The 27,287-nt window shown below is 40.2% G+C and overlaps 1 protein-coding gene across 1 annotated transcript in view; it reads right to left on the reverse strand.

Moving 5' to 3' along the window:
* The window catches only part of adarb2.S (adenosine deaminase, RNA-specific, B2 (inactive) S homeolog), a 348,099-nt gene that overhangs the window by 95,760 nt on the left and 225,052 nt on the right, over window positions 1–27,287 (reverse strand). Inside the window, exon 2 of the mRNA XM_041567373.1 lies at window positions 9,367–9,453. Within this exon, the coding sequence (XP_041423307.1) occupies window positions 9,367–9,453 (87 nt within the window). The remainder of the gene's footprint in view (window positions 1–9,366; window positions 9,454–27,287) is intronic.

Below are 27,287 nucleotides of genomic sequence, written 5' to 3' on the forward strand. Positions count from 1 at the left end.
TCACTGAATGTGTTTTTCATGCCTTCCTTTCTGTAATGTATTCAATTATTCATTGTCTCACATCCATCTAATTCCTACTTTATTGTGTCCAATGTTGTGTTGAGTTGCCTTGCACAGAAGAGTTAAATGGGTAGCGTGTAGTCGGAATGATAATGCATCACTAATAATGACAATGCCTATGTCTCGAGGTCGGAAAGGGCTTTGAATAACTAGTCATCCGCTTCTCCATGCTACATTTGAAGAGATAATATTGTTTCTCTTGAAGGTTATTCTGCTTTTAAACAGACAGAACTTTTAGAAAAACACAAGCCACCTTCTAAAATAAACATCACTTATTATTTTGAGCTTCAGCTATATTTTTCTTTCTTTCTTTTTAACACTATAAAACACAACTGGTAAAATCTAGCAAGCGTCTGAAGAACATTATTGTACCAGTCACAACAGGTGGAGCCATTCTGGGGTTAGAAAAGAGAATAACAATTCAGCAAGGCTTGAACTTCTGGGAACTTTGAAGGCTTGAACCCTGGAAGCTAATTATAAAAATCTGAAGCAGAAACATTTCACTACTGTGATTTGTCAATGAAGATATTGTGCAATGCAATGTTCCATTAAATTCCCTCTTGGCTATGTGTGCAAAAACATTCCTTTGTGTGCAGTTTTCAAAAACTGTGTGCTCAGGTCAAAACTGATACAAAATTTTCTGTTTTCAGATAAAATTTGTTGTCCTGGCCTCAAAATTTGTGTATACAAAGGGACATTATACCATTGTATCTCCTTCCTTCACTTCATGGTCTTTTCATATATCGATGTTTGGGCATGTTCCAGATACAAAAATGTCCCAATACACAAAACATTACAGAATGTGTTTGCTAAGACGGGAGAGAAAGAACCTCACTGGGATGCACAGTGCCCTTAAAAAGCTCACTAATGCGTTTAGGGCTCAATGGCAACAATTCCAACAAAGCCCTAACATCTTTGCAGACCAGTAGAGACAGTTATAGCAGCAAATAGAATGCCCAGTTTTTGAATGCAATGGGGCAAGACAGGTGTCTGGATAGTTTCTTAAAATATAGTGTCGCAAAAATGTTATTTGCTGCTATGATTTCAGAATATCTAGAGCTTTTAATTTCAAACATCACTCTAATTGACCTTATGGTGGGGGCTTTAAAGGGCATGTAAAGGCAAAAAAATAAAATCCCATTTTTACTTTCTTTAATGAAAAAGAAACCTATCCCCAATATACTTTAATTAAAAAATGTATACCGTTTTTATAAGAAACCTGACTGTATGCAGTGAAATTCTCCCTTCATTTACTGCTGTGGATAGGAATTGTCAGACGGTCCCTAACTGCTGAGCAGGGAAACAATCATACTTATGTACAGCAGGGGGAGCCCCTGCCTTACTTCCATGCAGAACTCAAGCAGCTTTGTTTGTTTCCCTGTTTTGATCATTTATGATGATCCCTAAGCAGCCCAGACTACACTGAGCATGTGCGTAGTCTTGGTCTTGCAAAGATGTATAACAAAGTTACAAGATGGTGACCCCCTTTGGCCAAATTTGAAAGCATAAATCATTTGTTTGATTAGGCTTGTGGTGCAGTAAGTTCATGTCTATGTTTAGTATACAAAATACAGCATTTCTAGCCTTATTCTATTTTAGACTTTACATGCCCTTTAAGGAATATATTTAGGACAGCAAGTAAGTTTTTCACAAACTGAATCTTAACAGGCTACGTCCTCCAGCCACTGCTTTGAGCTTTCTGAATTGACTTCTCCACAATTAGGGAGCCTCTGTCTTAAGGACTTACAGGATAAAATCAGGCGGAGAATGTAGGGTTTTTCTTAACCATGCCAAATACATACATTTTCATTTTTATACAAACTCATTAAAACTAAATACTTTTAAAAAAAAACAGGAGTTCCTCTTCTTAGATATACCTAGTTATATCTGTGAATGAAATAGTTGAAGAAATCCTATTTATTTTGCATTTTACCAACAGCTATTAATAGACACCTATAAAGAGCTGCAACAGAATTTCTTTGATTCTACTTTGATTACATCTAAAATGCACATCAAGCTGTGAGGGTTTATGCATTTAATAATGACACACGCGTCTATAAGACCCCGACCTGCTGGGAGTTAATCAAAAGGCAAGGGAAACCTGGGTAAATAATCCCTACAAAAACAGCAGTAACCCTACAGGAAAAGACGTCTTTGATAAACTTACTGAACACATAGGATTTGTAAAAGTCCTACCCAAGCTCAGGCTGGCAGCTTTTACATTTTACTCCCCTGACTTTGAGCCTTTTCAGATGAGAAAGGACAATTTAATTTGTAAACCAACGACAGCATGAAATGGAGATAGAACCCAGTTCTCCGGCTCAAACACAGTTTAATGATTATTTGCCAATGCGTTTTACTGTCATATTCTCATTCCCTTTACATTTTTTTTATATTTTAAGACTTCAAAAGGTTTCAACAATAAAGATTACATTGAAAGCATCTCTATTACAAATGTTTAAATTTAAAGGAGCAAATGCCATTTAAGCCAAAAGGTTTAAAGCTAAGAAGAAGACCATAGGCAGAAATGTATTTGGCAAATAATATATTTTCTATACCATTCACCAAGGAGATTTAACAGTTAAACTAAGTGGTTAGTTCTGACAAATAACCGCTATATAATAAATCATCCCCTTGGTTTAAAAATGGCCTATATTTCTTCAAAAACTTGTCAAGCATTGATTTAGCCATGGTTTTCAGTTGAACCTTTTCAAATAACTGTAATATTACCTTTTAAATGCATAATTGGGATTTAAAGCACTACTTGTATATAAGTTACAAATAATAGGGACATTGGAAGTACTGACGCCAAGCACAAACACATTCTATATAGTATTTTGTGTGCCAGGTACACCCACAATTAGAAAATGTGTCCTAAAAAGAAAGAATGAAAGGCGTTTATATAACTTAAAATGGCGAGGCTTTAAATACAGGTACGACATTGTTTAGGGTTGGTGGCTGCCATCTTTGGCAGTGTAAAAATCTTTTTGGCAGTGGTTACTGACCAGGAGCAAGAGCAGTTGGACCAGATAGTTTTAACTGTGCATGCTACTGGCCTCCAGAAATATGGAAAAGGTAGTTAGACAGCCATAGACGTTTGCTTCCAACCCTGCCGTGCCCCTCTGCATTTTATTTGCATGTACCAAAACAATGTGGCAATGTTGGGGGTCCTGTATGATGTGGGGGGAGGAAAGTCTCTGTAGGGGGCCAAAAATATCTAAATGGGTTTTGTTTTCCTTTAGATCCAGAAGCTTAGTCTTTATTCAGCTCAAGCCACCTTTTGAGATGCAGCGTCTCTACAGGTCCCAACTTTGCTCTAGGGATGCACCGAATCCACTATTTGATATAACTGAATCCTAGTTTGCAGGGGAGGGAAAGGAAAAAGTGGAAAAACTGTTTTTACTTCTTTGTTTTGTGACGAAAAGTCACGTGATTTCCTTTCTGACCCTAATTTACATATTCGCATTCAGTTCGGCCAGGCACAAGGATTCGGCCGAATACAAAACCTGCTGAAAAAGGCCAAATCCTGGCCGAATCCCGAACCGAATCCTGGATTCGGTGCATCCCTTCTTTGCTCATAACAAGATTATAGATTAGTAGGCATCCTGGCTTTAGTTCTAAAGGTTTTGTGCATAACAAATATCAATTACCCCCATATTTAATCCTAATTGTTTTCCAGGCTCATCCAGCCCATCAACTGCTTTAAACTCCTTTTACACCACTTCTATATTTTGAGAAAAACACTGTTTCACAAAGACTGCTGCTCAAAATGGTTTACCAATTAAAGTAATTGAAAAGCATTAAGCCTAACACAACTGAAAAGTATCTTTTTAGCATTACTTTTGGCATACCCTATATATTGTCCACCTAAAGCTTTTTACATTGGGATCTAAGCCAAAGAGGAAGCTCAGTGTTAATACAAACACCACTATACCACCACCACAACTTTTCAAAGAGATCTTTAATTTTATGCGGAATTTGACAGATTGTTGGGCTAAAATGTAAACTTAGATATGCACCTAAGAGTGCAAATCAGTATTATGGTGGCTTGTTTAAAGGGATTCTGTCATGGTTTTAATTGTGTAGTTTTTGTTTCTAAATTAAACTGTTTACACTGCAAAGAATTCACTCTACAATATAAAATTTTATTCCTGAACCAGCAAGTGTATTTTTAACTGAATGTGTCTCAGCGTGACCTGGATTTTACTATTGAGCGCTGTTCTTAGATGTACCAGGGAGATGTTATCTGGTTACCTTCCCATTGTCTGTTGTTAGGCTGCTGGGGGGGGGGGAAGAAGGGGGTGATATCACTCCAACTTGCAGTACAGCAGTAAAGAGTGACTGAAATTTATCAGAGCAAAAGTCACATAACTGGGGGCAGCTGGGAAACTGACAATATGTCTAGCCCCATGTCAGATTTCAAAATTAAATATAAAAAAATCTGTTTGCTCTTTTGAGAAACTGATTCAGTTCAGAATTCTGCTGGAACAGCACTATTAACTGATGTGTTTTGAAAAAAAAACATGTTTTCCCATGACAGTATCCCTTTAAAAACTGTAAAAAGAATTTTCAGCAATTATGTGGTTTTGGGGACTCGTACTGAAGAAAACACCATGCCGCTGAGCAGCAATATGTATTGTACTTGCTTTAACTTGACAAATGATGCAATTTAAAATGGCTGATGTGCCTGTCATTATTGCGGCAGGAATCAGTCACTTAATAAAAGAAAAATGAAGAATAATAATAATGCAAAATCCAGAACAAGCCCCTGAGAAGATTGCTGCAGCAAACATTTCTGGATCATTAATAGCACACTGAGGCAACTGGACCAGGAAGAAGGATTACTGCACCAGTGTTCTACTGTCTGCGATTAGATAGGTGATTCCAACGAAGATTTGAATTCCAAGACTTACTGTCACACTTCAGCAAAGTGATATAAAAAAATTTCATTAAAGAGGAAACTTTTTGACAGCTTTAATAAATCACATCCCATCAAACGAGCCCAGAAACATTCTTCTGATGGCCATAAAAGCTTTATATATGTTTTCAAAAGTAATTCTATTTTGTTCCTTTACAGACTTAGATGTTGTATGGGCTTAAAGGGACAAAGATCACAATCTAAATGTTTTAAGTGTTCCTGAAAACAATATCTAATATTTAAAGGGATCCTGTCATCAGAAAACATGTTTTTTTCAAAACGCATCAGTTAATAGTGCTGCTCCAGCAGACTTCTGCACTGAAATCCATTTCTCAAAAGAGCAAACAGACATTTTGTCAATTTCCCAGCTGCCCCTGGTCATGTGACTTGTGCCTGCACTTTAGAAGAGAAATGCTTTCTGGCAGGCTGCTGTTTTTCCTTCTCAATGTAACTGAATGTGTCTCAGTGGGACATGGGTTTTTACTATTGAGTGTTGTTCTTAGATCTACCAGGCAGCTGTTATCTTGTGTTAGGGAGCTGTTATCTGGTTACCTTCCCATTGTTCTGTTGTTTGGCTGCTGGGGGGAAAACGGAGGGGGGGGGTGATATCACTCCAACTTGCGGTACAGCAGTAAAGAGTGATTGAAGTTTATCAGAGCACAAGTCACATGACTTGGGGCAGCTGGGAAATTGACAATATGTCTAGCCCCATGTCAGATTTCAAAATTAAATGTAAAAAAAATCTGTTTGCTCTTTTGAGAAATGGATTTCAGTGCAGAATTCTGCTTGACAAGCACTATTAACTGATTCATTTTTAATTTTTTTTTTCCCATGACAGTATCCCTTTAATAAGACTGGATTTGTGTGGACTTTTCTATGGAGTAGTTGTGATATGTTTTTCTGTTTTCAAGAAAAACGTCCTCCTATTTCCTGAAAGCCTTCTTTCATTTGAGCAGGCATGATGTGATCTTAGATACGTTTGCAAGAAAGCATATGTATTTCAGATATAAATATTTCAAGATCAAAGAGCCTCAATGGGAAAGACTTTAGTAGGCATTGAGGGTACAGCTTCTAATTTAATGATGATACAAAATTGTGCAAAACCATAGGTTCAATGCACAATGTTGCCACTTTGCAGAGCGAAATTATAAAATTTTGATAGAAATAACATAAATGTGTTAATGATAGCGTCTTAGGGGGTATTTTTTGAGGATAACAAGTTGTGTAATTCTAGGCAGTCTCATTCAGTGGCTACAAAAGCAAAGTACTGTCTTGCCTAGAAAAGGGCATTAACATAGGTTCCTGGTAAGGCCTCATCTTAAGCATGCAGTGCACTTTTGGGCTCCAGTCCTTAAGAAGGAGATTGATTTGTATTTTCATGAAAATTCAATAAAAAGAATTTTAAAAGAAAGAAAAGAAGGAGATTAATGAGTTGGAGCAAGTGCAGAGATGTGCAACTAAACTGATAACAGGGATGGAAAATTTGAATGATGAAGGCAGACTAGGTTTGGGTTGTTTTCTTTGGAGAAAAGCACTTGAGAGGGGACATGATTACACTCTGCAAGTAAGTTTGAGGACATTATAGACAAATATTGGGCCTTTAAGAGTTTCTTGGATTATTTCTTGAACAAGCATAATATTTAATCTGACTGGTTAGTGGCAGGTCAAAAGATTGGGACGTCTGATCGTTCTTCGGATACAAGGGTAAAATCTATATGTCTATGTCCAGCTGAAGCAGAGCAACATCAGCTTGTTCTTCTGAAATGCTCTTCTGTCAGGCCATTTGTTAAAACCGACCACCATATTGCGATGTACTTTACGTTTATATTACCTTATATTATAGAAAACATAACAATACAAAAGTGCATTAATTCAATGTGAGGGTTTACATATCCTTTCATTTTCTATTTGTAGCTCCAGAAACCTAAAACTGTGGAGTGTTTGAGCTTGAAAACCAAAATGCCACCAAATAGCTGTATGTCAGAAGTGTTATTAGTAAGGAAACTTGACATGAAACTGACAAAGAAATCCCTTTCACAAGAATCTTTCCTTCTAAAAGCGTAACATCAGGCAGTTTAATCAGAGACATTCAAGACAGTTAGTGCAAGTATATAAGAGGAATCCATTTTTTGACCTATTATTGCAGTGCTTTCATACTTTTCCCTATAGCAAGTAGCTTCTTTTAATAGAATGGAAATAGCAATAAGGGAATTTGATGGACATTGCTGGGAGGTCAGTTCTAAGAATAGCAAAAAAAATATGTGTTTTAGGCAGTGTTTTAGAGAGCAATGAGGACAGGTAAGGCAGAACTACTCAGCCTCCAGCAAGGTGTAAGCAAGGGCATCACAAAGGGATAACAGGTAGAGAAGCTGCAAAAGGAGAATGGGTGACTGGCACTATTGCGCTAGGAAAAACACAGCTCTGTAATGCTTTTAGCTTGATATGTTTAGAATATTATTTAATACTGCACAAACCATGGCCCTAAATGGACACTGGGGGGCTGATTCATTAAGGGTCGAATATCGAGGGTTAATTAACCCTCGATATTCGATTGGGAATTAAAATCCTTTGACTTCGAATATCGAAGTCGAAGGATTTTAGCGCAAATAGTTCGATCGTACGATCAAAGGATTATTCCTTCGTTCGAAGGATTAAATCCTTCGAATCGAACGATTCGAAGGATTTGAATCCAACGATCGAAGGAATATCCTTTGATCAAAAAAACTTAGGAAAGCCTATGGGGACCTTCCCCATAGGCTAACATTGACTTCGGTAGCTTTTAGCTGCCGAACTAGGGGGTCAAAGTTTTTTTTAAAGAGACAGTACTTCGACTACCGAATGGTCGAATAGTCGAATGATTTTTAGTTTGAATCCTTCGATTCGAAGTCATAGTCGTAGTCGAAGGTTGAAGTAGCCCATTCGATGGTCGAAGTAGCCCAAAAAATACTTTGAAATTCAAAGTTTTTTTACTTCGAATCCTTCACTCGAATTTAGTTAATCGGCCCCTAAACCTTGTTATAAGGAACACTAAGTGGACAGAATTATATTTTTATACCCAAATCCCACTAGATTTTAAAAAGTGAAGGGAGAAAAGTTTCAAAAGTGTTTAGGAGGACAGGAAAAAAAACGTTTGGACGTTGGCTCAACCGATGATTAGTTGGTCAAGAAAGATGGAAAAACTTAAAGGGATACTGTCATGGGAAAAACATTTTTTTTCAAAATGAATCAGTTAATAGTGCTGCTCCTGCAGAATTCTGCTCTGAAATCCATTTCTCAAAAGAGCAAACAGATTTTTTTATATTCAATTTTGAAATCTGACATGGGGCTAGACATATTGTCAATTTCCCAGCTCCAGAAACCCCTTATCCAGAAAGCTTCAAATTATGGAAAGGAAGCCTTCCAAAGACTACATTTTATCCAAATATTTTAAAATGATTTCCATTCTTTCTGTAATAATAAAACAGTAGCTGGATCTCCCTGTGTATGGCCACCTTTAAGGAATAAAGAGTAGTGATGGGCGAATTTATTCGCCAGGCGCGAATTGGCAGCGAATTTGCGCGATTCGCCGCAAGCGAATAAATTTGCGAAACGCCTGCGAAAATTCACGGAAAAAAAACGGGCGCCGGCGTCAAAAACGAGACGCCGGTGCCGTTTCGCGAATTTTTCGCGAAATTCGCGAATTATGGAAAGATCCATTATCTGGAAGACCCCAGGTTCCCGAGCATTCTGGATAACAGTTCCCATACCTGTAACTATAAAACAGTTGCTTGTACTTGATCCAAACTAAGATATAATTAATCCTTATTGGAAGCAAAACCAGCCTATTGGGTTTATTTAATGATTAATTGATTTTTTAGCCAAATTAAGGAATGTAAATCCAAATTGCGGAAAGGTCCATACGCTTTACAGATTTTTTAAAAATACAGATATCTATCTAACAAGATAAGAACATTTCTAGCTCTTATGGATTTCATAGAATAAAAAAACGTTGTCAAATGGAACTTGAAACTTTGTTGGCCATGAACTTGGAATCTGTTGTCCAGGAGGACATTCACATGGTGAACTTGATCATTGGCTGCAGGAGGTGGGGGGTAATGTAAAAATATATAACCAATAAAAACATCCTCTTCCTTCTCATTCTACAGGGTCAGCATTTATACAACATTTTACCATTAATAAATTAATATCCCACCATAATCTAAAAGCCAGCTAAGATGGCAGCATCAAAAGTTAATGGTATATATTGACTTATGTTGGAATAGGCTGCCTTAAAAGAATCAAAAAGCAATATACATAACTATATAAGTACGTGCAATCGTAAACAATTCCTAAATTATCTACACCCCCAACAAATATGTATCAGTGGTGTAATAGAGCAAGTAGCTTACTTAAACTGTCTTCATCATCCGCACTTGTTCCACCAGGACTTATATATTTGAAGGGTACGATCAGCGTTGACAGCATGCTTATTTTTTCTGAAAGAAAAAGATAGTCTATTTTAAACCTGATGTTCTTTTTGATTTTCAGCCCTTGCATTGTTTGGTATTAAAACTTAAAGGGATACTGTCATCGGAAAACATGTTTTTTTTCAAAACGCATCAGTTAATAGTGCTACTCCATTTCTCAAAAGAGCAAACAGATTTTTTTATATAAAATTTTGAAATCTGACACGAGGCTAAACATTTTGTCAATTTCCCAGCTGTCCGTGGTCATGTGACTTGTGCCTGCACTTTAGGAGAGAAATGCTTTCTGGCAGGCTGCTGTTTTTCCTTCTCAATGTAACTGAATGTGGCTCAGTGGGACATGGGATTTTACTATTAAGTGTTGTTCTTGGATCTACCAGGCAGCTGTTATCTTGTGTTAGGGAGCTGTTATCTGGTTACCTTCCCATTGTTCTGTTGTTAGGCTGCTGGGGGGAAAAGGGAAAGGGTGATATCACTCCAACTTGCAGTACAGCAGTAAAGAGTGATTGGTTTATCAGAGCACAAGTCACATGACTTGGGGCAGCTGGGAAATTGACACTATGTCTAGCCCCATGTCAGATTTCAAAATTGAATATAAAAAAATCTGTTTGCTCTTTTGAGAAATGGATTTCAGCGCAGAATTCTGCTGGAGCAGCACTATTAACTGATTCATTTTAAAAAAAAAATTTTTCCCCATGACAGTATCCCTTTAAAATATCCTTAAAGTTTCTGTGATTTGTATGCAAGTAAAAAAAACTAGTTTTCTTAATTCTGCTACAAGAAAATAATGTTGCTATCTACATTCATTGCATACTTCACTTCTACTTATATATCTCTGCCGAGAAAGGCATGAATAAAGAATGGTATTCTGCAAATACTGTACGTTAGCAAACAAAGACAAAATGGAAAGACATTTGAATGATACTGGGTCTTTGAAACTGCTGTCCAATGAACTTAATGAAGCAGAAAGAGCAGCTCCTTTATCAGACAAGGATTGTTTGTTACTGCTACAAAGGGAGAGAAATTTAGGACACAGTTAGGCAGGGGGTTGGGTAAGGTCAGAAAATGAATAATGGAGCTGTATGCTGGCAACCTAAACTCCAAACTGCTATTTTGGTCACCAAGAACGTTAGTTTGAATTTCTGAAATATTTTCAGAGGATATTGCTCTTTAGCAGCCCTACATTATTTAGAATAGATGACTCAGGGTGATTGCTACAGTATCTGAAGTTTGTTCACAGTTATGAAGTTAATGAGTGACTAAGTGACTAGCAGGAAAGTGTGGGTTTCTGAATATATTATTTAGGATATGATGAGTAGGTGTGACTGGGTGAGCTTGGTGACAGTTCTTGGTGTGAGTGTTTATTGTGTTGAGATGGAAACTGGGTGACAGTTAGGGGCATATTTATCAAGGATTGAATTTAGAGTTTATGGGAATTTATTAAAAAAATTTTTTTTTAATTTGGGTGAATAGGATCGACCAGCAAACTCGAATCGAATGGAGATTTTTCACCCAAAAAAATAAAATATTTTTAAAAAAACATTTTTTCTCAAAAGTCCTCCAAACGACTCCAAATTAATTGTAGGAGGTCCCCCATAGGCTAAAACACAAAGCCAACAGGTTTTAGATGGCAAATAGTCAAATTCAAATTCTCAAAGGGACAGTACATTATAAATTTTCAAAATTCGAATTTCGATTTTTTTTAAACTCGAATCAAATGTGGACTATTCCCTATTCGACTTACACTAAAATAAACTCAAAATTAAAATTTTCAATTCGACCCTTGATAAATTTCCCCTTAGGGGCATATTTATCAAGGGTCGAATTTAGAGATTTTATAAACTCCCAAAAATTTGAGATTAGAAAAAAAACACCCAAAAAAAATCAAAATTTATTAAAAAATCTTAATTTTTTTTAAATTCGAATGAATAGGATCGACCCACAAACTTGAATCGAATTCTAATCAAATTCGATTTGAGTTTTTTCATCAAAAAAAAATTGAGAAATAAATGTCCACCATAGGCTAAAACACCAATTCGGCTGGTTTTAGATGGCCCTGTGCATGATAATGGGTGACTATATTGTAATGAACTGTGATGAAAAAGTATGGCTGAATGAAAGTGTCTGTCTTTAATGATAGTCAATATCTCTTGGAGCACATGATATGGTGTGAGTGGATTGTATAGCTCAGTGAGCCATGGCATTCAGAAGCAAATGCATGGATGAGTGTAAATAACAGTATAGGGTAAACTTTTAGGGTAAAAGTTAATAATTGAGCTGGAGTAGAGGTAATAGTGAGTTATTGAATAAAGTGGAGGACCATATTGGAATAGATGGATAGGTAGAGCATTTGGATATGAAAGCAGATAACTTTGTTAGAGTTAATGAATAGCTAAAATGAGCTAAAAGAAATCCCATGTGCATCATGAAAAAAGGACTCAAGTCTGTGTGTGTTTTGATGATATTAATTTAAAGATTCTTGCATCTAGGCCAGTGATCCCCAACCAGTGGCTCGCCAGCAACATATTGCTCACTAAACCCTTAGATGTTGCTCCCAGTGGCTTCAAAGCAGGTGCTTATTTTTTTAATTCCAATTTTCATTGCATAAAAACCATGTGTACTGCCAAACAGAACCTCCTGTAGGCTGTCAGTCCATATAGGGGCTACCAATAGCCAGTCACATCCGATATTTGGTTCCGCCAGGAACTTTTTTTGCCAGGAACTTGTGTTGCTCGCCAACGTTTTACATTTAAATGTGGCTCATGGGTAAAAAAAAGATTGGGGACTCCTGATCTAGGCACACTCCTTTCAATTATACATAGTTGTGCTGAGGGATTGTTCGGTTCTCTTGACCTTTATGAACAAGGAAATAGATATTGAGGAACCCTGGATGTGGTGGTAGCTCCAGGGTTCCCTTAGTGCAGGGGTCCCCAACCTTTTTTACCCGTGAGCCACATTCAAATGTAAATAGATTTGGGGAGCAACACAAGCATGAAAAAGTCCCTTGGGGTAACAAATAAGGGCTGTGACTGGCTATTTGGTAGCTCCTATGTGGACTGGCAGCCTACAAGAGGCTCTACTTGGCACTATACTTTGTTATTATGCAATTAAAACTCGCTTCCAAGCCTGGAATTCAAAAATAAGCCCCTGCTTTGAGGACCCTAAGAGCAACATCTAAGAGGTTGGAGAGCAACATGTTGCTCACGAGCTACTGGTTGGGGATCACTGCCTTAGTGGGTTCAATCCAATAAATGATGCATCTAATGCAAATATGGCAAATACAATGCTGTGCTTAGCAGCAGTTATGCTGGAATTTTGGGGAAAACACGATACACTGCAGGTAGAAACATGGCAATTTGTGTCCAAAATTGTCTGCACCTGCAGTCGTAAAAGTGCCTTGTGTTAGCCAAGAAGGAAGTGGATGGATTGATGAAAGTGTGTAGCTGGTTGAGAATGTCTGTTAATATAATGAAAGAAAATTATCTAATTAGTTGCCCTGCTTTGCTCCATTCATGCACCTATGTGTAACAGTGGGAACAGTGCACTCATTTCTTCAGATTCCATCATATACACATTTCTGATTCGCTCTATGATGCAAATTATAATATATATCCTTTCTCTAACAACAGAATTGGTTAAGAACGTGTGTCTCTCTGTGTGTGTGTGTGTGGTGTTCTACAGCAGGACCTGCTTATTCATCAAGACGAGTTACAAGTATCTTGACATGATAAATACATTTAAAAGTGACACCGTAACAGCCTTCCTGTTAGATACCAGACTGCGTCTAGATTCCAGTCTAATACCACATTATGCATTCTGTAGCGAACGCTCTGAGTGATTTATATTTCTCTTGCAGGATACATGGCTGCAGCCCGTATATATACTAAGCATCTAGAAGCAGAATTTTTACAGCAAGCAGTATTTTTCTTATTTGTTTTTTGCCAAGATGACATGATAGATAAGCAACCATCTAATTTTTCAATACTGAGGGTTTAGGATTTATGACCGTGACAGAGATTAATTTTTATACAGCCAGGAAACATATGGCAGAAAAGTTTCATAAAAACAGAACCGTTAATACTTTCTTATGGCTTCAGATGACCCAAGTGTGGAGTGAATATAATGTAGATACAGTTGTGTTTATTGCTACGTGTCGCAAAACACAAATATGTGCACCCGTGGTTTTCCGGATAAGGGATATTTCTATAATTTGGACCTCAATACCTTAAGTATACTAAATTATTATGTAAACATTTAAATATACCCAATAGGATTGTTATGCCTCCTATAAGGATTCATTTTATCTTAGTTGGGATCAAGTAAAATGTACTGTTTTTTTATTAAAGGGAAAAAAGGAAATCATTTTAAAAATGTGAATTATTTGATTAAAATGGAGTCTGATGTTCATCTGCTTAGGAAAAAACTAGAAACCTTTATCAAATCTTTCCTAAGCAGATGAACATCAGAGCAGCCTCTTTCTTTCTCCTGACAACTTCCTTGACTACTTGGTGGTCAGACTGGGCAGAAAAAGGTGGCGCTGCTGTAACAAAATACATTCATATTAACAGCACATGTATCCCTTAATATCTTGGAATAAAAACAAAATAAATAACGAATGTCAATAACAAAGTGCTTAGAATAGCACCCTCATCAGTTTTACAGTCACTTATTTTAAAAGATTACTTACCCTTTAAGTGATAATATACACACTGCTGCTATATAGTGATGGGCGAATTTTTCCTGTTTCGCCAAAGAATTTGCGAATTTCCTGCGAAATTCACGGAAAATTCGCAAAACTCGAAACGCGTCCCAAAAGTTGCTTGCGTCAAATATACCGCTGGCGTTAAAGTCAATGGGCGTCCGAATAGCGTTGACGTGCAGTGATTTTGACGCGAGCGACTTTTCGAATACATGTAATTTTTTGATTTTCAAAGTTCTTTGACCTAAAGTGGCTTCTAATATGCTTTTATTTCATAGTAGGGGTCACATCATTCTGTAAACATTGCAATAATACTACAACAACTGACCTCGCTAGTAAACTCAACTGACATCCCTGTCTATGTGCAAAGCATGTATACCATTGTTTCCAGAGCGATACACCGGCACCCCACCCAACTTCACACTAGAAAACCTTTTCTATGCTCAATGTCATCATATAAGATCCTAAGTGAGAAATGCATTTGTATAAATATAAGCACGTTGAAAGTGAAGAAAGGAACTCAAAGGACTTGTTACACTGAATAAAAGCTGCATCCATTATCCATCATTTGGTCTTTTGTGACTATATAGAAAGATGGATCCTATACAAAAGAAAATGCTTAAAAGAGCACTGTAAAGAAAGGAAAAAAAAAAAAAAAGGAAAATGGAATATGCAATAATGACGTATAGAAAAAAAAAACTTCTTGTACTTGGCTATTATCAGTAATGAGTTAATTTACCTTATCAGACAATAGCTATTCTGCACTCTTGCTAATGTACACTGTCAGAAATAGATACTTTACAATGAACAACAATAATTAGGCAGATGGGCACCAACTATTTGCCAAACTGGAATTTGTTTTTTTTTTTAATTTCAGTACATTTTAGTTTCTAATTACTATTCAGCTCCGTCTCGTGTTGAGAGTTTCTTTCGAATTGTTCAAAATTAATATACTGTACACAATAGAATGGCTATAATTGCTCATCATAAAAAGTAATGCATTCAATGGAGAGTTGTTATGCATTCCACAAACCAACCGGCTAAGTCACAATACAAATCCGCCAATGAATATTTTAGCCCTAGTACTCTATGGTCTAAAACCATTTTAAGGATCTTGGCCTCTTACAAAGTAATTCAATGAGCAGTCCTCAAGGCAGGCATATAAAAGTCAAGTAGAGCTTTACTAAAGTAGTCAGACTACCTCTGTAGTGATGGGCGAATAAATTCGGCATTCACTGCGAATTTCTGCATTTGCCACCAGCGAATAAATTTGCGAAACCGCTGCAAAAATTCGCCAGGAGAATTCACCGGTGTCAAAAAATGTTTGGACACGCAGTGGAAAGGTCACTTGACTCAAAACTGTTGCGCGCTAACATTATTTGGACGCCCATTGAATTTAACGCCATCGTCAAAATTGATGCAGCCGTCAAAATTGACACGGGCGTCAAAATTCATGTTACGTGAATTTTCGCCGTTATTTGAATTTCGCGGGAAATCCGGAAATTTTTCAGCGAAGCAAAACGGGACAAATTCACCCATCACTATACCTCTGTTTTGGGTACAGGTATAGACCCGGAAACTCATCATCCGGAAAGCTCTGAATTACGGCACGGCCATCTCCCATAGACTCCATTTTAATCAAATTATTCACATTTTTAAAAATGATTGGCTTTTTTTCTCTGTAATAATAAAACAGTACCTTGTACCTGATCCAAACTAAGATGTAGTTAATCTTTATTGGAAGCAAAACAGTCTTTTATGTTGTTTATTTTAGTTAATGTTTAAATGTTTGTTTTTTATGAGACTTATAATATGGAGATCCAAGTTATAGAGAGACCCCTAACTGGAAAACCCCAGGTCCCCAGCATTCTGGATAACAGCTTCTATACCAGTTCTTCAATAAATTTCTAACTGACTATTATACGCCTGCCCCGAGGACTGCTCATTAAGTGCCTGCTCCTCTATATATGGTTGTTTCTGCTCTCCCCGCTGAAAGCTGAGGGCGGTGGACATGGGCCTCTTCCTGACTTTGAGTTTTGGACTAATTCTTTTTTATGTCTAAATATTTCAACTTTGTAAAACCAAGTTGGGAACTACATCTGTGTTGTAGATTTCCTAATAAGTCACTGCTTCAAATGAAAGCTCAGTTACTCAAGTCTAAATGGGTGGCCTTTAGTTTTATGGGAAAACAAATCCCCTGTTATCTGTCTATAATGTCCTCTAATGTAATTGTAGTAAGAAGAATTGTGTCACTTTGCATATACCTTCTCTCCAGGGGAAAAAAACTCAACCTGAAAGTCAATCCTCATAGTTTAATTCCTCCATTCCATAACTATTTTCTTATACTGTATTGGCAACTGTCTTATGAGATAAGGTACACTCCGAAAAAATATTATATCCATTATCCAGAAACCTGTTATACAGAAAGCTCCGAATTATTGAAAGGCCTTCTCCATAAACTCCATTTAATCCAAATAATCCAAATTTTTAAAAATGGTTCATTTTTTCTGTGTAATTTTAAAACACTACTGTCACGATCGCCGCCCGGAGCAGGACCAGGGCTTCCTCCTATATCCGGACAACTCCCCAGAGGGAACTCCCGGTTCCCTGACATTATTTTCGGGCCATGGATTCCTCTGAGGAAGCTCAGCCAGATTTCGGCAGGGCCTTTCGGGGCCTGCATTCCCGCATGGAGGCGTATGAAGCCCGGCAGAATTACGTGGGACACACGCTGGAGGCGATCTTGGAAAAGCTCTCCTTGTTGACACCAGCGACCCCCCTGCCGGCACCTCCTCCGCAAGCGGCTGCTGCCAAGGCTACCCAGCCCTCCACCTCTGGTCCACATATTCCTGCTCCGCCTCTCTACGATGGCGATCCTCAAGCCTGTCGAGGATTCGTGAATCAGTGCCAGATTCGATTTGCCCTACAACCCACTGAATTTGACTCTGAACGTGCCAAGGTGGGGTTTGTGATTACTCGTCTGGCAGGGAAAGCTCTCGAGTGGGCATCTCCACACTGGGAGAAGCAGTCCCCACTGATGGATGACGCGGAAGCATTCCTCAAAGAATTTCGGATCGTTTTCGATGCTCCCGGCCGGGTGACATCCGCTGCTTCCCGTCTGTTCCAAATCCGCCAAGGGAGTCGCAGTGTAGCGGAGTATGCTATTGAATTCCGTACACTTGCTGCTGAGACTCGTTGGAACAACGACGCATACCATACTGCATTTTATAATGGTCTCTCCCTCCGCATCAAAGATGACCTGGTCTCCCGGGAATTACCCACGCAAGTTGAGGACCTTATCGCCTTGGCTGTTAAGGTGGACACTCTTCTGAGAGAGCATCAAACCCTGAGAGATCGTGTCAGGAAGTTTCAACCCACGTTGGCACCCCGCTTCCAGAGGCCTCTCCTGCAGGCTCCTGTTACCCCGCCTGCCCAAGCATCCATTTCTCTCCAGGAGGAACCCATGCAAGTGGGAAGAACTCGCCTCACTGAACAAGAGAGACTCCGCAGACGGACGTCAGGCCTGTGTCTGTATTGTGGCGGACATTCCCACTTCGCTAATGCCTGTCCTGCAAAGGCTAAGAGTTTTGTACCCCGAGGTATGTCTATGGTAACTCATGTAGGGGGCACGACTCAAAAGTCTCGAGATTGGTCTCAGGGGAAGACCCAAGGAAACTCACACAGGTTTCTCCTTCCCTTCCAGATTCGTCTGACTGATAAGACCATCTTCGGGAATGCTTTCCTCGATTCCGGAGCCGGGGGTAACTTCATGGACGCTCTCTTTGCTAAGTACATGGGAATCCCCCTATTTCCTTTGCCTTCTCCCATGAGGATTTTCGCCATAGATGATAAACCCCTGGAGTCTGTACTCACGATGACCACTGGCGAACTACTTGTGCAGGTTGGGACCCTGCATAAAGAGAGACTTTCGTTTCTTATCATCTCTTGTCCCGATGTTCCTGTTGTTTTGGGTCTCCCCTGGCTGCGCCTGCACAATCCCACCATAGACTGGTCCACAGGGCAGGTTTCTCGTTGGAGCCCATTCTGCCTACAGCATTGCCTTCCTCATAAACCCCTCAAGAAGGTAACTATCTCCTCAACCGAGTTTAAGTCTCTTCCCTCCTGTTATAAGGAATTCTCCGATGTGTTCTGTAAGAAGTCTGCGGAATTCCTTCCTCCACATCGCTCTTAAGACTGTCCTGTCGAACTCCTGCCAGGAGCCATGCCCCCCAGAGGCCGCACTTACCCTCTCTCTCCTGCTGAGACTTCCGCAATGAAGGAATATATCCAAGAAAATCTCCAGCGGGGGTTTATCCGCCCTTCTACCTCTCCTGCAGGGGCTGGGTTCTTCTTTGTGGAGAAGAAGGACGGAGGCCTTCGGCCATGCATAGACTACCGGGGCCTGAATAAAATCACTGTCAAAAACAGGTACCCTCTGCCCTTGATCGTAGAGCTCTTCGACCAGCTGAAGGGGGCGAAGATATTCTCTAAGTTGGATCTCCGAGGGGCGTACAATCTCATTCGCATCCCTGAGGGTGATGAATGGAAGACGGCATTCAACACTCGTGACGGGCACTATGAATATCTCGTTATGCCCTTCGGCCTTTGCAATGCCCCTGCCGTCTTCCAGGAGTTTGTTAACGATGTATTCCGGGATCTCCTAGGAAGGTTCGTAGTCGTGTACCTGGACGACATCCTGATCTTCTCTAAAGACCTAGAAAGCCATCGCTCCCAGGTGAAGGAGGTACTCTCTCGTATGAGGAAGAACTCTCTCTTCGCCAAGTTGGAGAAGTGCGTCTTCGAGGTGTCTAAGATCCCCTTCCTAGGATACATTATCTCTCCTGAAGGTTTTGAGATGGACCCCGTGAAAGTGTCTGCCATCCAGGAGTGGCCTATCCCGCTGAGTACCAAGGCAATCCAGAGATTTATCGGATTTGCTAACTACTATCGGCAGTTCATCCGGGGGTTCTCTTCCCGCATTGCACCTATCCTGGCCCTCATCCGGAAAGGGGGTAAACCCAGCTTGTGGCCCCCATCTGCCATTGAAGCTTTTCAGTCTTTGAAAGAGGCCTTCACGTCCGCTTCTGTCCTCCGACACCCCAATCCTGAACTACCCTTCTGCATCGAAGTAGATGCTTCTGAAGTCGGAGCCGGAGCCATCCTGTCTCAGAGACACCCCGCTGATGGGAAGTTGCATCCCTGTGCTTATTTCTCCAAGAAGTTCTCGTCCGCAGAGCAGAACTACGATGTCGGGAACCGAGAACTCTTGGCTGTTAAACTTGCCCTTGAAGAGTGGCGTCACCTCCTGGAGGGTTCTCTGATTCCTGTTCAGATTTTCACCGATCATAAGAATCTCGAGTTTATCCAGTCCCTCAAGAGGCTAAACCCCAGACAAGCAAGGTGGGCTCTCTTCTTCTCTCGGTTTAATTTTATCTTGACTTATCGCCCAGGTTCCAAGAATCAGAAGGCCGATGCCTTGTCTCGTAGCTTCACTCCGGTGGACCGCTCTCCTGAGAGACAAGAGCCAATCATCCCTCCAGTCAAGATTATTGCCTCCCTGTATCCACAGTTTGCTGACCAAATCCTGGCTGGTCAGTCTTCTGCTCCTTCAGATACTCCCATTGGAATGGCATTTGTTCCTCCTGAGCTGCGTCTGCCTATTCTGCAACAGACCCATTGCTCCAGGCAAGCCGGACACCCTGGTCCAGCTAAGACTCTTGAACTATTACGACGCCTGGTCTGGTGGCCTGATATCCACAAAGATGTGAAGGACTTTGTTGCTGCTTGTAATGTTTGTGCCACATCTAAGTCAAGCCATTCCCGCCCCAGTGGGTTACTACAGCCATTGCCGGTTCCTTCCCGTCCCTGGACCCACCTGTCCATGGACTTCATTGTCGAACTTCCTCCCTCTTGTGGGAACACTGTGATCTGGGTTGTCATTGATCGATTCTCCAAAATGGCCCATTTCATCCCTCTGAAGAAGTTGCCCTCTGCGGTGGAGTTGTCCCAGCTATTTATCCAGTACGTCTTCCGCCTGCATGGTTTCCCGGTGGAAATCGTCTCCGATAGAGGCACCCAGTTTACTGCCAAATTCTGGCGTTCCCTATGCAAAGACCTGGGAATTGTTCTTCAGTTTTCTTCTGCATACCATCCGCAGACGAATGGGGCAGCTGAACGTGTCAACCAAGCCCTGGAACAGTTCCTGAGGAACCACGTATCCCTCTGCCAGGATGACTGGTCTGATCTCCTCCCATGGGCGGAATTCGCTCATAATAATGCTTGTCATTCCTCTACAGGAAGGTCTCCGTTCATGTCGGTGTATGGGCAGCATCCTCAAGCTTTTCCCCAAGACTTTGTACTTTCTGACGTCCCGGCTGCTGACGATTCCGCAGCCCATATGTCTGCTATTTGGGCTGCTACCAAGTTGAACCTAGAGAAGAGCGCTCTTGTTCATAAGACTTTCGCGGATCGTCGTCGAAGATCCTCTCCTCCCTACAAGGTGGGTGATAATGTCTGGCTCTCTTCCAGGAATATCCGGTTGAAGATACCATCTCCCAAGTTGGGTCCAAAATTCGTGGGTCCATTTCCCATCTTGGAGATAATCAACCCTGTGGCTGTCAGACTTCAGCTTCCACCAGAGATGAGAATCCCCAACGTGTTCCACGTGTCTCTGGTGAAACCCGCTATCACCAACCGGTTCTCTGGTGGTCAATCTCCTCCTCCTGCCATCTCTGTGGAGGGTCAACTCGAGTACGAGGTGGAGAAAATCCTAGACTCCAGGATCTCCAGAGGGTCCCTTCAGTACCTCATTCAGTGGAGGGGCTTTGGTCCTGAAGAATGCTCCTGGGAAGGACATCGTGATGTTCACGCTCCTCATCTGTTGAGGGATTTTCACGCCAAGTTTCCCCAGAAGCCTTGTCCCGGTGGTCCTGAGGCCCCCCGTGAGGGGGGGGGGGTACTGTCACGATCGCCGCCCGGAGCAGGACCAGGAGCTCCGGGCGGCGCAACTACTTCCTCCGACGCCGCTCCCAAAATGGCGGCGCCCATGGCCGCCACGTGGGTAGCGGCGCCGGCGCAGAGACGCCTGCGCGCAAGTGCGCAGGCGCGAAGACGTCACAACGGTGCGACGGACGCAGGCGCAGCGCGTCGGACGCAGACGTGCTGACGCCGACGCAAGGGCGCCAAAAAACCCCTTTAAAAGGACGCCCGAGACGCCAAGATGGCGCCCGAAAATAGGATCTTGTTCCTGATTAGATTCCTGGGTTCCCTGTTGCTGTTATCCCTGAGTATTCTATTGATTGATCTCTTGTTGTTGACCCCCTGCCTGGACTTTGGACTCTGTTTATATTCTGCCTGCCTTTTGACCTGTTGCCTGAACTTTATTACCCCTTCTGCTGAATCCCTGGATACCACGATCCTGATCCCTCCTGAGGGGCTTCCTCCTATATCCGGACAACTCCCCAGAGGGAACTCCCGGTTCCCTGACAACTACCTTGCACTAGATCCAAACTAAGACATAATTAATACTTGTCAGAAGAAAAACCAGCCTATTGGGTTTATTTAATGTTTACATGATTTTCTAGTAGATGTAAGGGATGAAGAACCAAATTACAGAAAGATCCCTTATCCAGAAAACCCCAGGTCCTGAGCATTTTGGATAACAGGTCCCTTACCTGCATAATAACAAAGTTAGGTTGGAAATCAACTTGAAAATGATTAGCATTAGTATATCACATTAATTGTTTTCAACGGCAAAACGAGCTTTTAGCCTATTGCCATCATCATGTAGTTCGATGGCTGACATTTAATTCGGCCACTGTTGAGTTATTAAATTACAAAGAAGAAATACTGTATAATAAAACATTCCGTACTCATCAGAGGTGCCACTTGCAATCGACAACAAAAAGCACACTTAGCGAAAGGTGCAAATGAAAGCAGCCATTAATGTTCTGAATCATTGCTATTTTTCTCTCCATCTTAGGTGCTACAGAAATCTGATGGAGTGTTATTACTTGCTTTAACAATATAAATGTAAACAGGAATTTAGAAAGGCAAGGCTTAGCAGCTGTACATCCTGGCTACGATATAATGGCCCACTCAGCTCTTTTCAAATAAAGGCCCATTTCCAAAATGAAAAACCCACTACGTTGTGAAATATTAGTTCTTTATTGCTTCTTGAAAACAGCAATGCAAGTAATAAGGCTCAACACAGCATGTAGGAGACTCATATGAGAAAGCCTGGACGTGTGTTATTTTCTCTATTGGGTTTAAGTAAAATCAATCCAAAATCTAGTTGAGCCTAGTCAAATTAGATCAAGAACGACTTAATTTGCTTTGAACAATATTCTCTTTCTGCCGATGCATGGCCTGCAGACAAACGTACAACACAATGCCTCATCTTATTATGAGTTTATGTGCACCTTCGTAAGAATAACACCATAAAATGAATTTTCCAAGTGATCTGCTTCAATTCTCTGTTGAAAACAAAGATTACAAAGAATTGGATTTTATGAGTCTATTCTGTTTCTGCAGCTCATAAGAATGAGTGCAGTATGATCCAATTCAATCCAGCTTTCCTCTGCTTGTTCTAACAAATACAGGGACCTCTCTATGGAACGGAAAAATAAGACTCGGTATTCCATTTCGGAACGGTGAAAATGATACATATGGCACATGTATTGTGTTTCAAGCATGCCTTGGTTAGAGGGTACCTACAGTAAGACCACATAATAATATTAAATAACCCCTTGTATATGAAGAAAAGGAACATTTCAAGGTTGCTCCCAGTGGTGTAATTAAAGTTGCCGAAAAAAAAATTCTAAGAGGGGCCTGACACCCACTCAACTAACTTAAAAATTGGCCGAAATTTATGAGCTACTCAGGAGCCATTGTTTCCTATGAGAGGCTGAAGAATTTTGCCTTGATCAGCTTCCAGGGCTGGGGGGTTAGGTTGTTAACTCTACTACCCCTATAGCTAGGTCCTTGTTGAAGCATAAAAATGTAAACCCCAGCAACGTGGGAAAACAAACATACCGTAACTGCCCTTTGATAAATGCAGTTAATTCTTTTTTATTCCTTACTTTTTTTTAATTTAAGAAAGAACTTCACAGTTGCTCTGAGCATAACCCGCTCAAGGTGAGGGAAGGATTTACCATGAAATGGAGCCAATACTTATTATAAATATATCATCACCAGACAATGAACATGAAACAATAACATTTAATATAATTACCGGGACATCATCCCACATAATGCGGTTTTATTGTTCGTCGGGAAGGCTGCCAGTTCAAGAAACGGACGATTGGTCACAGAGGCATTGTTAAGTATCTCTAAGGTTATGGATTATGGAAGAACTTGTACATTTATAAATCACCAAAGCCTTAATGCCAGAAAAAAAAGCATCTTAACTAGTCTCAAAGTGTAAATACATAAATGGCAATTATAGAAAAAATGTGAAACAACATAGAATGTATGTTGAAATAATTTAAAGGCACATTTACCTTTATCCTTCTTTTGCTTCAATTACATTTTATGGTACATAACATGATATTTTACTTTAATGTCATGCATGGTACTGGGCAGTAAAAAATCTATATCCAATGTATTATTTATTAGTTCAATCCTACAGTATGGCAGATGCACTGCTGTTGGTTGAGGTACATGGAGCCTTGATTCATTGAACATTATAGTCACTGAGGAAGTCCATCAGCATGAAACGTGTCTAAATTTAGACCTCTTTTTTATGGATGTTTAAATAATGTTTAAAGCCATTTTATTCCTGAACTCCAGTGTCCAAGCAACATGACCACCAGACTAGCCCAGCCTGTTCCCAAACTTATTTTTATCTATCCTACCTCAAATTCTTATGGAAAGTTCCTTGTTTGCTTACTACTACAGAGTCCAGGCCCTGATTTGTGGGAGGTCCGCAAAGGCCAGGTACTAGCGCAGCAGGATTTCACAAGGTGGCATGCCACTTAGCCGCACCTAATTTTTTCAAGAACCGCTACAAATTCCCAACGCTATGGACCCTGTAATAAAGAAATGCTAGTTAAATTCTTGAGCATGAATGCACACGCGTAAACTTGTGGGGTAGGTGGGTGGGGGGCCACCAGACCTAGGGACGAAAAATATAGAAATCTGGGCCAAGATAGAATTATGGAAAGTCTATTAAGAAGTTTGATATTGAAGAAGCATCAAGGTTGCCTATCCTCCATCTCAACTTTGTGGTGGTTGCAGTTTGGTAAAGTTATCAGCTTGGACAACTAATACATACACCAACAGGCAAATTTAAGATTCTAATCAGCAGCTGAAGCCTATTGTAAATTGGAGTACACATGCTGCCTAGTCTCTCTTTGGAGCCCATTAGCTTCTGCTGCACAGAGTAGGCACCATGGCCACCAGGAGAGACCAATTTCAGAGAATGCATCTTTAGCCGTCAATTGTGGTTGGCCAAATTGCTATTTTTATCTCTGCAGTGGTAACAAAAGTAAATGAATGAGAAAAAAAAGAATCTGCACTGCAACGTTGCTCATTTTAAGGTATGACTTAAAGGGATACTGTCGTGGAAAAAATTTTTTTTTCCAAAATGAATCAGTTAATAGTGCTGCTCCAGCAGAATTCTGCACTGAAATCCATTTCTCAAAAAAGCAAACAGATTTTTTTATATTCAATTTTGAAATCTGACATGGGGCTAGACATTTTGTCAATTTCCCAGCTGCCCCAAGTCATGTGACTTGTGCTCTGATAAACTTCAATCACTCTTTACTGCTGTACTGCAAGTTGGAGTGATATCACCCCTCCCTTTTATAGTAAAAACCCATGTCCCTCTGAGACACATTCAGTTACATTGAGAAGGAAAAACAGCAGCCTGCCAGAAAGCATTTCTCTCCTAAAGTGCAGGCACAAGTCACATGACTGGGGCAGCTGGGAAATTGACAAAATGTCTAGCCCCATGTCAGATTTTAAAATTGAATATAAAAAAATCTGTTTGCTCTTTTGAGAAATGGATTTCAGCACAGAATTCTGCTGGAGCAGCACTATTAACTGATTTATTTTGAAAAAAACAGTTGCAAATTGTCTTAGAATATCTCTCTCTACATCATACTAAAAGTTGATTTAAAAGCAAACAACCCCTTTTAATTCATTCTCGTATAACAACCATTCAAAATATTGAATAATATACCCTTTACACAGAGGATGGACAGCAGTGTGATCCAGATTATTATCGTGAGAAAATGTAAAATTAATAACAAAAATAAAGGCCATACCCAACAAATAAAATAGTCAACTGTCAACAGTCTCACTAGACTGATTCATCCTGCAGGCTGTGAGTTAAACTGAAATTGAAAGACTGGTTATGAGGCAATTTTAATAAAAGTTAGACATGAATTACATATGTTCTGTGCCATGTACTAGACACCCTTCCCTGGTGTGTGGATGAAACCTGAGGTAGAACGGGCAGCCAGGCTTTTAAGAGATAAATGCGTCTCCAGACAGTGATGGTGCTTAAAGCATTTTGTACCTTACACTGCACATTGGAGGTTTTGTGCTTTCATGTGGTTGCTTTGTGGGAACAGAACTATAATTTTTCTTTACCGAGTGCTCTTAGTCTAACTTGTTCGCTAGAAGGAGTATTAGAAAAACAGCAGAGAGTTTTTAAGTGCAATTTGTGCCATTCGCTTACAGGAGGTAACAGGCCCAGGAGGGCTTGAAAAGGAAGGTTGGAAGCACATCGGGTTAAAATGAAACCTATCTGAACTGATGCCTGAGAGTCTTTTAGTGATTTGACAATCTATTGTGCCAGATAACAACGAATCCTTGATGGAATGCAATAAGGGAAAACAGGTTATTTCTTACACTTGAGTGTCTGAATAAAACATTTTTTTTGGTTTCAATGAAGGTAAAAAAGTACTGAGTGCTAAAATGTTGTAAGGCAGAGCAATGAATTATCTTTTAGCTTGGAAACATCTGTCAGGAGGCAAGAGCCTTGCAAAAAATTCAAATGTTTTCAAAGCAGCGGAGTAGTAGTCATTTTTACATAGCAATGCAATGCAACTGCAATGTTTCAGTGACCAAAATCTTAGGGGCTGTTGATCTCATAATGGGTGGCTTTTCCACAACCCAGAACAACTGACAAGAACCCACAGATTGGTATTAATGGGCCTGACTTGTTCCTAACAAGCAATGTACAGATAGAACAGGTTAATGGCCTGCAGGCAATAGAATGATACAAGGGGCCATTTCCCTGAGTGATGTGCAAGAGGGGTGCAAAAGAGGAGCACACCCTTTAGCCCTTTGCACTAGTACCAGATTGGAGATCCAGCAGGTGGTAGGAGATGTATTTACTTGGCTCCTACCAACCTCCCCTAATGAATATATAAGTAGGTAAATAGTTTTTACTGGTAAATAATTTCCCCTTTCATGGTACGCAATATGTTGGCGCTATATAAATACATGTTAATAATGGTTGAGTCCCCTAAACTTTGGCCACTATTGGACCCCTTAGTTGGTGGAAGATAAAGGCTCCTCTTCCTGGGTCAAATCATGACCTTTAAAGTTCCCTAGTTTATTCATAGGTTGTGTAATTGGAAGCCATTTGGTTTGTGGTCCAAAGGGGAAGGGATTCAAGAGTGGAACCGCAGACAAGTGCATAATCTAGTGAAAGTGATCTATCTCCTTTTATAGGTCTTTTAGAGACAACTAGCTCAGGACTATTTATCTGAGCAGCTTTGGGCTCCACCAAGGAGTATACGAGGGACTATGTTCCCGGTCGCATTGTTACTTAAAGAGGGGTAAGACCTTTGGACTAGATAGTTCTACCTGGGTTTTCCTCAAAGAGGTGTTCCAATAGAAGGCAAGAGAACACTAAGTGAATCTGCCTATAGAGGTATAGCGGTATAGAGGTGAATGCTCTACTTACAGTTCTGTAGAGTAACTGTATGATGACATAATATTTAGAGCCTATGTTACTCTGTGACCTCCATTGTGGATTGTTCTCAATAAAACTGTTTCTGGTTAGTGATGAGCGAAATATTAGCCAGGTTTCACTGCAAAAAAGACGGCCATAGACTCCAACGGGTGAAAAAATTGTTGCACGACAAGACAATTTTTTCGATGTTTCATGAATTTTCAGAAAGCAAAATAGGTC

Source organism: Xenopus laevis, chromosome 6S, assembly GCF_017654675.1.
Source record: "Xenopus laevis strain J_2021 chromosome 6S, Xenopus_laevis_v10.1, whole genome shotgun sequence".
Taxonomy (NCBI): Eukaryota; Metazoa; Chordata; class Amphibia; order Anura; family Pipidae; genus Xenopus; species Xenopus laevis.